The following is a 17233-nucleotide window of genomic DNA, read 5'->3' as shown; positions in this document are numbered from 1 at the left end:
ACTTAGTAAGTATCCCACTAGGACTTAGAATATAGAGAACCCTTTATTTGTTTCAGTTACATTTTACATTGACATTACATTTTTCATAAACATTTTAAGTGAAATTCAAATGTTCCCCTTTGGCTTCCAGTGGCAGTGGGTTAAAAATTATCAGAGTCAGAAGGATACCATTGAGCTAAAGTACTTAATGAGATAAAAAAATTCACAATTAATAACATGAATGGTCCATTCAGTTAATAGCAAACATGACATAGATGGTCCAGTCATGGAATCCATAGTTAATATATTACAATGTCTACTTAAACTTCAATGTGCAATGTCCACCGCATATTCTTTTATTAAAACAAAAGATATCTCATTCTCATTGTTTGGTTTTCATCATAGGGTTTATATTATCTAACATTCTACTATTTGCAGCTTTTAATATGGATGTTATATGATCACTCTTATTTTCTATGTTTTAAATGTTAAAATATTTCAGCTAGGCTGTGACAATAAACGGTCAGTTTTGATCAGTGCACTGCCCCAGTAAACAAACATAAATAACATAAATCTTATTCTAACCTTATATATGCAACATGTTTGCTATTTTCCTGCTGCACCAAAAAACGGAACTCAAACAATTTTAAGAAGCAATGAACTGTATTTTTGCAAATGTGTTATTTACCAGATTATATATATCAAACATAAAAAATAAAATTCCTTTGCAGTATATTTATAAGAAGACTATTTTGTAGGTATCACAATCCCTTGTTCTTAAAAACTGAACCGTTCTACCGTTCAAACAAGGCTAACAGCACTCAACCACTCAACATGTTTTAACAGGATAACAGGATTCATTTATTAGCTACTATATTTTGAAAAAGAAATGGATGTGTGTGTGTGTGGGGGGTTGTATGTATGTATGTGTGTATGGAGCATGGACAAAGGTATCTTGTTATGTACTTCAGTGAAGTAAAAACATGAATACTATAGATGATTATGAGCAGTTCTCTGATCATAATGATACCGTGACATGTTTGAGCATATATATCAAGAAATTCACCTCAAGAGCAGATTAATGAAAGCATGACAGGTGAATCTTGAGATCCATGTCAAGAATACATCATTAGTTAGTTATGATCAAAATAGACATTTTCATAATTCTTTGTACTACATGGTCCTGATGTACTACTAGATATTGAAAAAAATGTGTTGAAACATGAAGTGTTTTACAGCCTTGAAAGCTGTAACATTTAGTGCTGATGCACAGACAGTCAACAGCCAAAGGTGGAAACATGCATATGCCATGTATGCTACAATGTAAACATTTTACAATTAATGCATTTATTTTGCTAATACAGTGTGATAGAATTTACTTTTTAAAAAGTGTTTACCATTGTGTTATTAAATTGTTCAATGGTTTTACTGGGCCAGATGTTTATTTATTTCAGAAGTTGTCTTTATTTTCTTCCATTAATGGAAAGGTATTTTCTTCAGACACATGCACTGCATTTGGTGGAAGACTACACTTTGTGGGATACAGTACAAAAAGATGCATACAATAATATTCCTGGCCATATCCCTGCTAGCAACTTTAAAACCTGTCACTGTGCCATACCTTTATTATTTCTACTTTTAAAGCTGTAAACTCTCAGTCAACATTGTCCTGGGGAGGTTACTATGAGTGCTGAATCCTGAGACTTGGTCATAATAACTTTGAAAGGTACATAACAAAAATACTGGGAAAATCGTTATGATCAGATCTTGCGAGACAGCAGCAGCATATAGATGGCTTATCTTTTTTCCAGATTTTTGAATATAATCAGTGTGCTTCATGTACTGCAGTCATGTTATGTTCTATTAAATGTTCTCATTAAACCATATCCCACTAATCAGACAGCATCCAGTAGGAAATGCACCAAAGAATACTCACAGTCTGTTAAGCTGCAACACACTTTGCATTATCTCCCCACAAAAGCAGTTCATGAAAGTGAGGTGTCTGATAGCTTTCAAAGCTGTTGGTTGAAGAAAGTTACCCTTGCTTCTGGCCACTGTATTGTCTGGCACCACTAAGAAGCTCTAAAATACTTATAGATTCATAGGTATATGATAGGCATGTAGTCCAGAAGAACACTAGGAAGCCTAGCCAGCTAGGCACAAAAATAATTGTATGAGTTTGACTGTCTGACCAAGAAATGCTGTTTTACATACTACAAAAGTGAATTCACAATTGCCAATCCAGTTGTTCAGAGTAGTTTTAAATATGGCTAATGCGCCGTATTGCTTGATGTTCAAAGGACGTTTATTCCATAAGTAGGAGAGTCATTGGGTTATGAATCTGTCACACAATAATGCTCTGGTAAAGGTTAAGGTCTTTAGTGTGAGTATTCATACTGCTACTTGTTTTATATAGGTGTAGCAAATAAAGTTGTGTTTTTTGAGGCTCAGGATGTCAGGCATGGATCGCTTTGAAACAGTCTGTATGAGACAGCAATATGTGCATAGTTTGTTAAGTTTAAACCAGTAAGTTTCTAGGTCAGAAATCTTTCAGACTTTTTAAGCTGGACAAGATGCTTGGGTACATTACAAAGGGGGAATTGTATCCTATGAAGGGTCAAATAAGTAAGATGTAGAGTAGAATTACAAATTTCTCACTTCTGTAAGATATGGCTTTGGAAATTAAATATGCTGGGTAATAGAATATTCTGACTGACTGACTGACTAACTTAATGACTGGAATATAATTATCAAAGGATTGTTAGTTGTTGACAAAAGCACCTTGATCCCTGATCTTTGATGATTATGTTGAGTTTAAGGGCATGTCTTTGATATGGTATAAAACGGGGAATTCATGCTTGATGACTATAACCCCACTACATCGTTTAGTATTAACCTTAAGCCTATTGTTATTTCAATATGTGCTAGTTTCAGTGAGGCAGATGGATATTCAGTAGATGCTGTAAAGATTAAAGTTGTGTTGTGTAACCTTGTTGACACTACCTGCATGGAGAATTGTATCAAAGGTATTAACTAGCTCCAGAGCTATGAATTCTAAGACCTTATCAAAGAAATTGAGTAGACTGAGTAGACAGCACATATCTTACAAATCGAGACTGAAGGTTCCCTATATTATTGTTTATAAAATATGTTATGATATGTTCCCTAACCTTATAAATGATACTCATGAGACTTATACATCTGTAATTACCTGCATTTGTGGTAGGATTGCCTCATCTGGTGGAACCACTAAGGTCGTTCATCAAGCATCAGGTACACAAGCAGTGATGAGGACGAGGTTAAATAGGTCAAGGGAGGTTTGAGAAATGTCATATTTGATGTTTACCAGAAGATGGATTAATGAAAGTGCTGTTTTTGGTCTTTGTTAAAGATTATATGATTTGACTGAGAGAGATAATAGGGGGAGGAACATGTGGAAAAGTAGTGGGACTGAATGAATATTGGTTCTCTGGGATGAAGCTGGAGCAGAATTTGTTAGCAGAGATATTGGAAGCAAAGTTGTTGGACAATGGTTCACAGTAAAATGTTATTTTTAAGATTCTTGATATGATTAAAGACATATTTGTGATTGTCTTTGAAATAAATGGCAATATTTAATTCATATTTAGTCTTACATTTTTCTAGAAGAATACCTGAATTTTTTCCTACCCAGTTTTAAAGCCCTTTTATTGTGGGGAGGGGAGATGTCTTATGTAAGGACCTTAGCTTTTAACACTTTGATTGCACAATTTAATTATGTGGTATGTCAACAAAAAGAGTTTACCTCTGAACATTATGATGTATTTATAGTGTATGGAAACTGATAGCTCAATGCCGCTGTTAGATGAGACTGGAATTTGGAACTGAATGCAGCAGCTTGGACAAGAGGCTCTTTGGAAGGGGTGACATTGAAATTTGCCTAGCTTATCTAAGAAAAATAGATGGCTGGCATTAAAGATTTTAAACTTGTATTATATAGTGGCATGTAAAATTCTCTGTCTATTGCAAAGACTTATCCTTGAGTATCTCATTATAATCACTTACAAATGTTTTCCCAGAATTGATTTAAGTATTTCACATTTTGAACTTTAATCTCATTGAATTTCTTGAATTAATTTTAAAAAACTTGGCAACTTTGGTATGATCAATGACCCTATGACCTCATCATAATCTTCTATACTATAGTTTAACTGTCAAAAGAATAGAATAGAGACACAAGGCATACATGAAATAGCAAAACAAATGCTCAAAATAAAGTAAGTGCTCAAAACCTGAGAAGTGAACTATGGTTGTATAATCAAGGATACCTGCATTTGAGAACAGTTAATACAAATAGCAGATAATTCGACTTACAGGTGGTAGAGTCTTCATATGGCCGACACAATTTTGCTAAAGTCAGAATGCCAAATTCTGGTATACCTGATATAAACACTGAACCTCGATACAGGAATTTTACTGATAATATCAGATGACACTGTGTGTAGGATAGGCTGCTATAATAGTTGTCATATGACTTAACTTAAGTTACCAGTGTATATTACCCAGCATCTCAAAAACATTTACATACACATTCATTCTGAATGTACTCTTTCAGCTTTGACTTGAATTCCACTACTGTGTTTACATTTATAATTTCTTGAGAAAGTTCCATGTGGTTAGGCTAAGTCTGTAAAATGCCTTTTCGCCTATGGCTGTGTTGAAGCATGGTCTTGTTAGTGTAATTCTGTTAGTGTTTAGCTACCTCCAAGACCGTATGTAGTTTGTTTGACACCTAGAGAGTTTTCTAAGGGTAGACAGTGTCCTATATTAATCAGTTTGAAAATAAGTATATTGAGAGACATTATTGCCTTGGTTTGTACTGGTGGCCATTTGCAGGCTTTCAGTAAGCCATAATGGTGACCTCTTTTATTTGCTAACAGCCTGCACATTTTGTTTATTGCCAGCTAAGGTTTTTGTGCATTAGAGGCAGACTGTAAACAGAGACAGGGAAGACAAATTCAGTTTTGGCTATCAAGACATTAGATGTCGTCTACACAGAAAACATGAACAAATGCTTGTATAGGTGCTAAGAAGCCTGTCAAAGGTAAATTAGTGAAGTTTGGAGAAATAAAGTAAGAAAGAATATTGGTGTCAGAGTGGTCTGTAAAGAGGCACAGTCATCTCAAGAAGTGATAGCAATGAAAGGCATGACCGTTGGTAACACAGATCATATCTTTCAGATGATTTACAATGTTTGAGGAACAGAACCATAATGAGGGCTTAGGTGCTACACAAGGAGAGGTGTATGCCCTAAACTGAACTGAAAGCCAAATTGCCCTTGAAGCAGGATGTGCTGAGGCCATAAATATCTAGCATACTAATACTGCAGTTAGGTTTGGCCCCTCAGTAGGCATGAGTAGAGGATGAAGAGAACTGATCATGCAGGGATAATGTAACATTTATTAGACTCCATGAATAAGTAAAAGGCAGGGATAGTTTTGTTTGTTTAGAAGAGGAACTGGGACATCTTCCACTGTATCCAAATGTCTGAATCAAACGAATGACGGTAGCCACAGAAAGGGGAGGCCAGGAGTGGGCTAGCATCAACCAAAACATTTCTGAATGAAGATTATTCTTTTAAAGTGAAGTTATAGCTCCAGAGATCAACAGCTGAACAGTAGTGACTGTTCTTGGCATGGTGCAGACTGAGGTCTGCAGAAGTCATCCACTTGGATTATACACAATTTCATTCTTTCATTAGTTCCATTAATGCGGTACCTTCATTAGGTAGGAATTGTGACAAAACCAGCCTACTATACTATTTTAGTATTTTACTGGAATAGAAGTAGGCTAAAATTCAGTGACAATAATGAAGCCATGGCATTCTAAGTGGTTATGGTTACGATACCGGAGTATACTGAATGTGGAACTAATGGAGGTAGGATAACCAATAATCACAAGCGGTGAAAATGTTCAGTGACCTGAGAAAACTCTATCAGACAAACAGTAAGTACTAATGGCTCTGGAATACAACTTAGAAGGATGAAATAAAAGTGAAAAAAGAAAGAAAAAGGAGAAGAAGAGGCAGTCCAGTTTACAGGCAGAAATTCACTTAAAAGGCAGAGAAAGGAAAACATTTTAAATGGACTTGGATTCACCCAGTATGTTCAAGTCTAATCAAACTGAGATGAAGGTGGGCACAGATGGTAGTAACAATACTAGGTTTGAATAGAGATAAAACATATACAAGTAAAAGGGAAATGGGCATCAAGGAGCGAGAAGAAAGACCACCATGAACCGAGGAGTAGAAATTGCACAGTTTACAAGAGGAAAGGAAAACTAGTGAGGCAGTGGCTCAAAGAAACAGATGTTATACTTCATGACAAGCTTAATCCGTATTTATTTTTATCTTGTCTCACGATGAGGTGCCATGTGAATGGGGAAGAAGAAGTTATAAAGAGGAAGAAGAGAGGAAGGTTAATAGAAAAGAAAATCTGGGAAAGGAAGTGTAACAAAGGAGGGGTGAGATATATTGCTCAAAAGACATTCAAACTGTAAATACAGGTGCTTTTTTCTGAGTGATATACTGTTTTGTAGATGATACCTCCAATCCTCGAGGTCAGACAAAGGACAAAGGCATATATGATGATGGATTTTATAGTGGACAAAGGGGCTGTATAATATGGCAAGCTGATCACTTTTGATAATAAAGCAGAGTTCCATGTTCTTGTTCCGATGTAATATAATTACCTGTATACTGTGTTTTTTTAAGTTCGTTAATGATATATAGAATATTAATATGTGTAAGAAATGAAATATGACTGCAGTTTTGACAAGCATGGCTTATTTAAGGGGTATATCTAAAGTATTTATTACTATCCAGTGAAGGAAAAGGAAATAAATTTTGACCTGTCTAGTGAGCAAAGATAACAGGTACTGTTATGACTATGTCATAGTCCATGTTGGGGTGAACAACTTGAGACGTACCTCCCTGGACTATATGAAGAGAGACATGATGGAGCTCACTGAATATGTGTCCCAGGCAGGTATGTCCCTAGCCTTAAGCAGCGTTCTACCATCACCCAGAACAATGCCTCAATACAAACAGAAAATGATTTCTGGTGTCATTCCAGGGGGATCCAGTACCTGACAGCCTGGGAAGATAAGATCAACAGACCATGATGCTTTGCTAGAGATGGTCTGTATCTGTCTCATATGGTTTCAGGCTTCTGGCCAAGGCCCTTGCCTCCCCCATAGTGCCTTTTTACGAAAAGTCCTGAGGTCGATAAAACCAACATAAAAATTTCAACAAAATGCAGATTAAAGGTCATACTGCTGAGCACTAGGAGTCTAAACATGCAGTTCATATAGAAAGAGAGGACACTGGAACTGCAGGAGGAGGTCAGGGTAGAAAGGAATAGGCTTCAGAAGTTCATAATTAGTAGGCAGGTATCCTGGGAAGTAAAAGAACATCTAGGCCACAGTAATACAGTATGGTTGGCAGTATAAAGAGAATGAAGAATGACAACATGGCAGCTAACAGGATGGAAATATGTTGATTCTGGGGATAAGTTATAGGCCTTTAGATTGTGGTTCATTTTGATATTAAGAAGTCCCTTGACACAGTGGGTTTTTTTAATTAAGTGTAATGGAGGTTAATAATGTGGGTATGGGTCCACAGATGGCATTAGTTCACTGAATAAGCAGCAATGTGGATGGTGGTTATGAATGGGATTTTGTATAGTAAAATTTGGCTAGGTAAAAGTACCAGAGATGGATGCTGGTTGCCACCACTGTTATTCCTGCAGACAGCAGAAGCTCTGCTGAACAGAGTGCTCAGTAAGCTAAAGAGTGAGGAAAAATATACAGTTTACATTTGTTTAATGATGATTGTATGTTTCACCTCATGAATGTTAAGATACAGTTATTGATAATAATAATAATTTTGAGCAGTTTGGTAGGGAGCCTGACTTAGAACATAACCTTCAAAAGTTAATAGTATTGCCAGTATGTAGGACTAAAGAGAGTAGTGGGTATTTTTAATAGCTAATTGGGAGTCTTAATGCTTGGCCTTTTGGGTACTCCCTACAACAAAGAAGATAGTGCATGAGAATGGAACTGAATGCTTAAGGGGCAGTAGAAAGGGGATGGACAGAATGAGAAGAAGGACTAAATTGGGATAAGGAGGAATCAGCGTCATTAGAATGATTACTATGCTACTGGAATTCTGCATAGCAAGACATATCCTACTGTCCCAGTGGGCAGGTTGTTATAGGGAAAAATCACTATGTGATAGATTTATATGAAATAATAAAAAATAACAATATGTAAGAAAAGATTCTGAGTAAAATACCAAACAGGAAGGTGGTCAGTACCAGACCTGTTAAGGTATGTGACTGTGACAAACAAAACCACTATGTTAGAAGAGTCAGGTAGAGGAGAATTTATGAGGTCAATGACAGAGTAGTAAAGGAAATGTGATGTAATGAAAATGTGGAGAAAATGCAAGAGGAAGCAGTGGAGCAAGTGGATAGAAAAAAAGTATGGACTTGTTGACAAGAGAAAAATTAAAGTTATGATGGGAGGGGATGGGAAACATAAATTGAAGACGGGAACAAAAAATCAAATTCAAATAACTAGGACCAGGTAAGGAGAAGCTAGATGAACTATTTCAAATGGGAGTATGATGGAGATGAAGTGTTTTGGGAAAGTAATTATGCAGTTTGACCTGAAAAAGGAGATAGGCTGTGTTATGAGAGGCTGAAATGCAAAACAAAGTGTAATGTAGGTTAAATATCTGTATCAAAAACAAGGCAGAGACATGGACTGTTCATGCATCTAATGTGTTTTTGCATAAGCACTTAAGAAGGAAAATTGCTGGATGGGGGGGTGATAAAGTTATAGAAGAGATGGATACAGAATAGTGAAGAATGGTAGTAGGATGCAATATGGGAAGATAGTGTTCCGACATGCACGGACCTTGATGACAAAAGCCATGCTTATCACTAGCATATGCAGTTCTATTACTGCTTTTTGGTAACTTCTCAAAATATTTGTTTCAGTGTTTCTTGAAAAGGAATTATGAGAGTTGGAGTTACTTATACAGGCATAGTGTAGGTAGGTGAAGACATTAAGGAGATTTTTCTTTTAGAATATGTATGGAAGGATATAGTAGATAGCTGCAGTAGAGCTGAAACTAGATAAAAAATATTCAGTGAAAAAATAACTAGAAACAAATTGAATTTGTTGAGCTCTGTACCTGTGTATAATCTTTCAAGTGGATAGCCTCAATTGCCAGGAACATTAACCTACTTGAGCTATAACCTCCTGTGAAAAAACACTGTCCAGATAACATTAATGTCATAGTCAAGAATATCTTTTCATTACGTCATGGATGCCTTCTTACTCCCCTTGATGCTAAAACCATCATGTTAAGGAACTCATGGAAAATAATTGTCTTCAGAAAATGTTAGGTAAAAATAAGCTATGCTCAGAGTTTAGATACTTTTAATGCAAATTAGTCGACTGAGATCAGACAGGTTTGATGCAAGCAAAGATAAATTGTGATAACATATTAAATACCCCTAGCCAGCCTTAAACAGAGTCATCTGATAGGAGGCAGATGCAGGACATTAGGATGCAACCTTTCTTTCAATCAACAGACACCAACAGCTTCTAGTGATGAAGTTGCTGAAAGAGTTTACCATATTCTGCACTTAAAATTTATTTTTGGTGTAAAAACCTTAGATTTCTGCTTTACACACACTCAAATGTATCTATAGGTCAAAGGGGTTAGTCACCATCATCTAGTCTTTACTTTTATAACATTAAACAATTTAATTGTTGATATATATTCAACTGATCTGTTTTCAGTTACATCAAGTATCTTTGACAACATTTTATCATCAGTCACAAGCTGAAATGTCAGTAGATAGTCACCTCCAAGATGAATTATTTACTACAGACAAACCTAGAGCTCACAGCATATGTCAGTTTACTTCCTCTTTTGTGGTCTCTGCCTGTCAGCCTTTAACAAAGGTTACACTCAGTAAGTTGTGAAGGAGATGCATTAAACATCATTGATCACATCCAGCTTTACTCTAACAATGTTATTCTGAAGTTTTTTATATCAATTTGGGTTTAATACTGACAATAGCCTAGATTCTTATGAGATAAACTTCATATACTGTATTATTCGGTATTTGGTCTGGTGGGTCTGCTGAGAAATTACAAGGAGCAGTAAGACCTCAGACAGAGTTTCATGGACATTCTCATCATTACAATGGTAGGTGACAGAAGATCCTTAATCTACATTACTCCCTTTGTCTATGTTTACTTTTTCAGACCAGTGCAACATGATAACCCCTACAGAAGAAGGCTTGAGACAGTGCTGCAGGCGCTGGGATCCACAGCTTGCAATTTAAGAGCTAGAATGTTGATAAGTAAAACAAAACTAAACTATCTATAACAGTCAGTATTGCTCCTTCTAAAATGTTATATACAGTAATATCTGGATATGGGTGATATGATCTCCAGCCCTGCCTCTCATGTTATTATTATCTAAGCTTCTGGTCTTTTGATTTAATGGTTTGTATGTGGTAAGCTATGCATGATGCAATAATTTATTGGTTTCCACCAACTCTGCCAGTCTGAATCATTCATAAGGAATAGCTATCTTGACTGTAATTATCTGAAGATCATTCCATTACCAGGGAAAACAGGAGTTTATTGCAAGAGTGATTACTGCAATGACTTCCAGGTTCTCTATGTCATTTTGTTTAAGTTTAGTAAAATATTTTAATCAGTCACCTGGTTTATCCTAGTAACCTTCTTTGTTTTGATGGTTTCGAGATGCTTGTGTGACAGTGTGCATGTTTGGCAATCAGTGCATAGGTTCAAGGTTAACACCTGTTTATGAGCTGCTTTCCATAGCCTAAGTTACATAGTTTCATTCCTTCTACTTCCATTTGCATGTGCGATTCTAACTTAACCAGACAGTGTTCCCTAGTCATCCCTAAAGAGGTACACTTGTGTCCAGTAGGCTTACCTGGTTAACAAATATATAAAATACATTAGATACTGACTTTTATTATTTGCTAATTGACAGACAAGTCCAAGCAGATGCTTATAGCAAATAATTAATTAGATAAAAATTAAACCAATGATTTAAAGTATGTTTATAGTTATTATAGCTGCAAAAACAATGGCAATCTCTTGATTGTGTAAAATATAAATCTACTGTTTGAATTGCTTTCTAAGCATGACTGTTGAAGCAAATGCATTATGTATCTATAATAAGTAATCCTTCAGCAGACAGTATATGTTTATATGCAGAAAATGGTGGTTACATAATAAATGTTTTCTGCTACAAAACGTTATTTGTCCTTTTACTTGTTTAGAAACAAATGTGTGCTACTTTTCATTCCTGTTATGCATTTAATTTCTGTATTTATAATGACGGTAACAGTAAATAATAACATCAGTTTTATTTCTGTATTTATTATGCTTATTTCTATGAGCAGCAAATATTGATTAAATGAATTACAACAGTAAACTAATCAGGAAATACTATGTCTGTATCACATTAATTTTAAGATATTTTGGAATTCAGTTTCTTAAGATGGGCTTCTTGCTTTCTAAAACCTTTAAAAAACAGCTTCCACTCATTTGCTGTATGTCCACTAACAGAGTACATAATTAGACTTTTAACTCAAGTCTTTACATCCACACCACATAAATACCTGAGTGTGTGGTTGATTTCTGATATGAAATGTTATAACTCATATTCTGAATGATGAAATTCCAATGCTGAAAACATCAACATTGTTAAAAAATAAATTTTAGCTGTTGTCCTCTTTAGGGGACAACAGTTTTTAACCCTACACCCATGCAAAGGGCTTCAACCCACTAACCCCACAATTATCCAGTCTGAGTCACTTTTATCTTGAGCTAAAAAACATCACCTTCAGCATCAGAATTCCTCCATTCAGAATTTAAAGCCATTGTACCTTCAGAAATTCCTCTGGAATAGCATTGTGCAGTACTATTTTTTATGAGCAATGGAAAAATTAACAAATGCTGAAACATTTAAATCTTATATTCATCTTATTCTGTATTCGCAGAGTGTAGGATTCTGTAAACTTATACAACAACAGCCAGCCTTACCTTTAGTGGTAGAGAAAACATTCTCATTTTCATCATCCTGAATCACCAGGAAATGGTGATCAAGCAGGTTGTTACCGTTCCAGCAAGTATAATTTCCTGCATCAGGTTGATCTACACTAATCAGTGTTAGATTATTCCCATGAAGTTTTTTGTTTGCTTCATTTATGATTGGCTCTAGATCATCACCAGATTTCCAAACTATATCTGAGAAGGTTGTGTTACATGTCAGTGTAACATTCTTGGTGAAATTGCCAAGAACAACTGTCAAATAAGAAAAAACAGTAGTTATGTGTTACCTATAACTGAGGAGGTTACATGTAATTTGAAAAAAATATATATATATAAATTAGCTCTATCTTCACACAGCATAAAAGAAGTTCATTTAGATCATAGAGCTTCCTTATTTTCTAAATGAGTATTTTTCTAAACACGTAGGAAATGTTAATTTGATTTACAGATAGCAGCACAGCTCTTGTTCCTTCTGTTGCCTTATGGTAAAATAAATAAATAAGCAAGCAAACCAACAGATGCATGAATAGATAGGTAGGTAGGTAGATAGATAGATAGATAAATAGATAGATAGATAGATAGATAGATAGATAGATAGATAGATAGATAGATAGATAGATAGATAGATAGATAGATAGATACATTTATTTGTACATTTTACAACTAGCATAGGCCAATATAATACAATACTCTAACTTTTTTGTAATGGGGGCTATAAAATAATTTGTTACAGTATCCCATGCTCTGAATATCATAGCAGTTAGCCTGCACTAGACATTTTTACATTCTTATTAAGTAAGAAAGCAAGAAGTGTTTCTTGTATTTTCCTTAAGCTAAAATTATATTATTCAGTCTGTAATAAGTATTACTATACTGATGGACTCATGCAAATACCTTAATTAAAATTACTTACAAGCAAGGCAACTGAAAGTAATTCATTTTACAATTCACTGACAAAATAATTAGTAATGGTTATAATGCACTCAGGCATCCAGAGTTGAAATGCTTTACTCAGTGTTGTAATGGTGCTCTGCTTAGGGCTTAGGGGTCCCAAGTATGAGACAATAGCAAGTGCATGCATAATGAGAAGGCAGTGAGAAGAGCTTAGTGTTAAGCTGTAGATCTGAAAACACATCTAGCCATGCGTGAGGCATTTAACAGCTGTCTGCTTGATTTTTTTCATATCTGTTCTCCTTCTAATTAACAATTCTCTTACTTCCCTACTCTACTACCTCTCTCTCCTTTCTCTACTTTTACGTACTTATTCCTTCTACTCTGTTTACTTTCCAATACCCTTCCTACTTACCATGCATGTTCTTCAGGAACTATCCTCAAGTCTTCTATACTCTTCTATTTGCACTGCATTTTTGCTACAACTCACCGTTTCATTTTATATTCTTGTTTAAAATATTATATAACACTATGTCTTATTCATAATTGCATTTTATGTTATTTTTTATTGTATTCTTTACTTTACTGTTTATTGTATTGTATTTTTTATTTATCTTTGTAATTTTGGAGCTTTTCTCCCCGGGCCTCCACTGAAAACAGGTTCCTTGAGCCCAGTGGACAACCCTGGTTATCAAACTGGAAATAAATAAATAAATATGATAACTGCCCTATTAACACGATGAACATAACGTGATTCTACAACAAACAGAGCAGAAAAGTTGCATTGTATATTCATAGTTTCTTACTATCATTTTTCTGGATCGCAGGATGTCAGCAGGTATAAGAGATGGCTGTAATGATTGGCCAGATTTAATAAAAGAATGTTGTCTCCATATACAGTATACAGCTTTAAAAATATTCAGAAGCATGAAAGGCAGATTAGTGTATCAAATCAGAGTAAAATAATGTTATGGAGAATGACATTGATGAGATGTACACTAAAGTGTGCATATGGTAGAGTGCCACAATAGTGTTACTGTTATTATAATGTCTGACTACTGCTCAGCTTCTGTATGGAATAACTCATGTGTGAGATTTAACCATAGTTCCATTTCTGTTTTTGAGGTGTAAGCCAGTAGAAGCCTTTTTGGGGATGTTTACTTGTCCTAGTATTTCCTTGGTCCATTTTGCTACTTGCTAAATGCATTCAGCTAGTGAAGTACTTACTCAGATAAAATGGAGTAACAGTAATGAGGATCATTAAGCTAGTGTGGGTTAATATGATGCAAATCACAATCATGCGAAAAGCTATACAAATGTGCATGTTACCTTTCTAAGTGTGCAAACTATTATGCCAGTGAGTGAATAGGAAGCAGTACTGGATTGGCACAATGTCCTAAAGCAGCTATATTACTTAGTATGCCTTCAGTCATTATGGTATGGTCAAGACTGGGGCACCTAGTGGAGTAGGCTTTATTTTATGAAGGTTTTAGCACAGACTGCCTATCTATTGATCCACTATAAATCCTCAGCATATCACAATAACTCAAATATAAAACTTTGTACTTTTGTATCTATTTGTTAACCAGGTAAAACCATTGGACAGAAGTGTCCCTTTTCAATAGAAACCCAGAAGCAGTGTCTGAGACATGATTGGTCACACATTAGACAAATGGAGGTGAAAAAAAAATATATACTTTTTTTTTTCTACAGTAAACAGCTTATTAATAGCTGTGAGCTTTAATCATCTGTACTAACTGTCAAGCAAATGACCAAGTACACAAATTCTCATAATACATGTATATTAATTCATCATATGTGTATTAATTCATCAAATTAAGAAAAATGACTCAATAAAAATAAACTGTTTTTGCAGGCACCTACATCTTCCACATGGATCACTGTGTCACCTACATCTCCTAACTTATTGTTCTTACTCCAAGATCACTGCTATTTAAAGAAAGGATGATTACCAATAACCAGCATAACATCTATATCTCACTTTTTTCTAGGAATGCTGCAACATAAACCCCTACGTAACTCAGTGAATTGCCAGCTGGTTTACAAATAGGACCTGGAAAGCCAGGTTTGCTGACATCATCTCTACTAAGAGACCAGTCATTAGTGGGGTACCTCAGGTATCTGTGATAGGATTGCCCCTCTTTGGCACCAACTTCTCAAGAGGTAAAGGCTAATGTCAAGGACCTCTGGCTGACCAAGTTCACAGATGACTGCAAAATGGGAGGTTTCCTCCCATGACACAATCATCTTACAAGAGGGTCTGATACAAATAAATGACTGATGCCAAAGGCACAGATAAAAACTCAATGCCAAGAAATGCATTATAGTGCCTTTTGGGAAGACTACCACCCAGGCTAATTACTACATCAATAAGACAGCTCTAGGAGTTGACCTGGTAGTCAGGGATTTGGGAACCTCTGCAGACAGTCATCTGGCCTTTGACTAACATGTGGCCAAGGCAGTAAGAAAATAATTCTATATCACCCAGCTTATAAGGTCATGGCATCCAGATCCAAGGAAATCATAGTGCCACTTTAATTGATCCTTTATCAGATGCATTATTGAGTATGTTGCCCCCTTCGGTATGTACCTGACCAGACATATGCAACAGTCGGAATGCCCACAAAGGTTCCTTACCAATAGAATCCAGGCTATAAACGCACTGTCGTATATGGATTACCTTATAACCCTATTTCTGTACTCAATCTCCTACTGGTTACTGAGATGCGATCGATGCCTGGCATGCAAGGCATCCTCGGATCCAGCTCTGATGGACCTTTTGCACATCTGCAAAATGAACAGGATCAGAACCATTAGATCCAAGGATGTAAATTTTGCTTGTGACATAATTAAGGTATATTGGCAAGATTGATATGTGCCTCATAGGATCCCTGTGCTCTGGAACAGACTCCCCATCCATATGAAGTACAGTGCATCCCTAACCCTATTTTAGTGTACCTTGACCAATGGATGGAAAACTAGAAATTCACCTGGGTCTGGCCCCCATGTCTCTGATAGACAGAGACAGACAGTAATGTCCAAACTAACATAACCCCCCACCATACCTTCTAGAAACTTATTAACTAACATTTCCCCCTTCTTAAAAAAAAACACCCATGATACATAGGGGCAAGTTGGGTTGGATTGCATAGTTAGGCTTATAAAGGTCTTGGTGGTCATTAGCCTAGTATATACCTATGAACCTATGAACTTATGAACACCTGATCACGTGCAAAACACTTGCTATGTTAGCAGCAGTATGACTGTATTCCAAAGTGAAATAAACAATATTTTATGAGCAACTACTATTTAACTTACTGTTATCTGGCAAATATGACTCAAGCTCAGATGTCTTGTTAGCCCATATTTACACATTCATTTTTTTTTCAAAATAGGTGGAATGGACTGTAGTTACACTGTGGTACATGGCCTCCCTGGTAAGGATGTCCTGTCAGTCTTGATAATGTAGTGAATACGTTTTTAAATACAGCTGTTACATTAGTGTGGGACACTTGTGAGGTGCAAAATTCAATTTGTGGGCATAGTTGGATGCAGTTCAGGGTGAACAGTTGGCAAAGTATGCCAGGGTTTACCAGTAAGCAATTTCAAGTTATACACACACTCTCATAGTGTTTGCTGTGTCTAAAAATGTACTCACAGTAAATCACTCAAACCTACAGTGGAAGACAGAAAAGGCACTTCCTTATTTGCTTACAGACAGCAACCCTTCCTTTAACACTGCACCTTTTGTGTAAAGTACACAAACTCAGGGTAACATACCTCCCCAAACATGAATGAAAAGATAGTGGATAACTTTCATTTGCTACACCCAGTATGATACTATCTTATATCTTTCAAAATCATATGGAGAAAATAAGAGTGATAACATAACTGTGTGAGGACAACAACCTACCTTTTGACCAAGATGTGTCTAATGTGCTGTGGAGGTCCTTCTATATTCCACAGATTATTAGTGAGGGGATTACTTCTAGGTACAGGGATGTTATTGTCCCCCTCTATTCAGCCCTCATAAGGCCAATTATTCAGTATAATGTCCCCTTTTGAATGTATCTGTTGAGACATATGCAACAGCTGGCAAGTACACAGAGATGCCTTATAAAAATGATACTCAGTTTAAACAATTTGCTATACATAGTCAGTCTCAAAACACTATCACTATACTCAGTCT

At 35.9% G+C, this 17233-nt stretch overlaps 1 protein-coding gene across 1 annotated transcript in view; it reads right to left on the bottom strand.

Moving 5' to 3' along the window:
• The window catches only part of LOC122796040 (interleukin-12 subunit beta-like), a 107965-nt gene that overhangs the window by 62278 nt on the left and 28454 nt on the right, over nt 1-17233 (bottom strand). The window contains exon 3 of the mRNA XM_044064510.1: nt 12124-12384. Within this exon, the coding sequence (XP_043920445.1) occupies nt 12124-12384 (261 nt within the window). The remainder of the gene's footprint in view (nt 1-12123; nt 12385-17233) is intronic.

Source organism: Protopterus annectens, chromosome 2.part2, assembly GCF_019279795.1.
Source record: "Protopterus annectens isolate FY-2018-M chromosome 2.part2, PAN1.0, whole genome shotgun sequence".
Lineage (NCBI taxonomy): Eukaryota > Metazoa > Chordata > Ceratodontiformes > Protopteridae > Protopterus > Protopterus annectens.
Note: the sequence above shows the minus strand (reverse complement) of the source record. Positions and strands in the feature narration are given on the sequence as shown.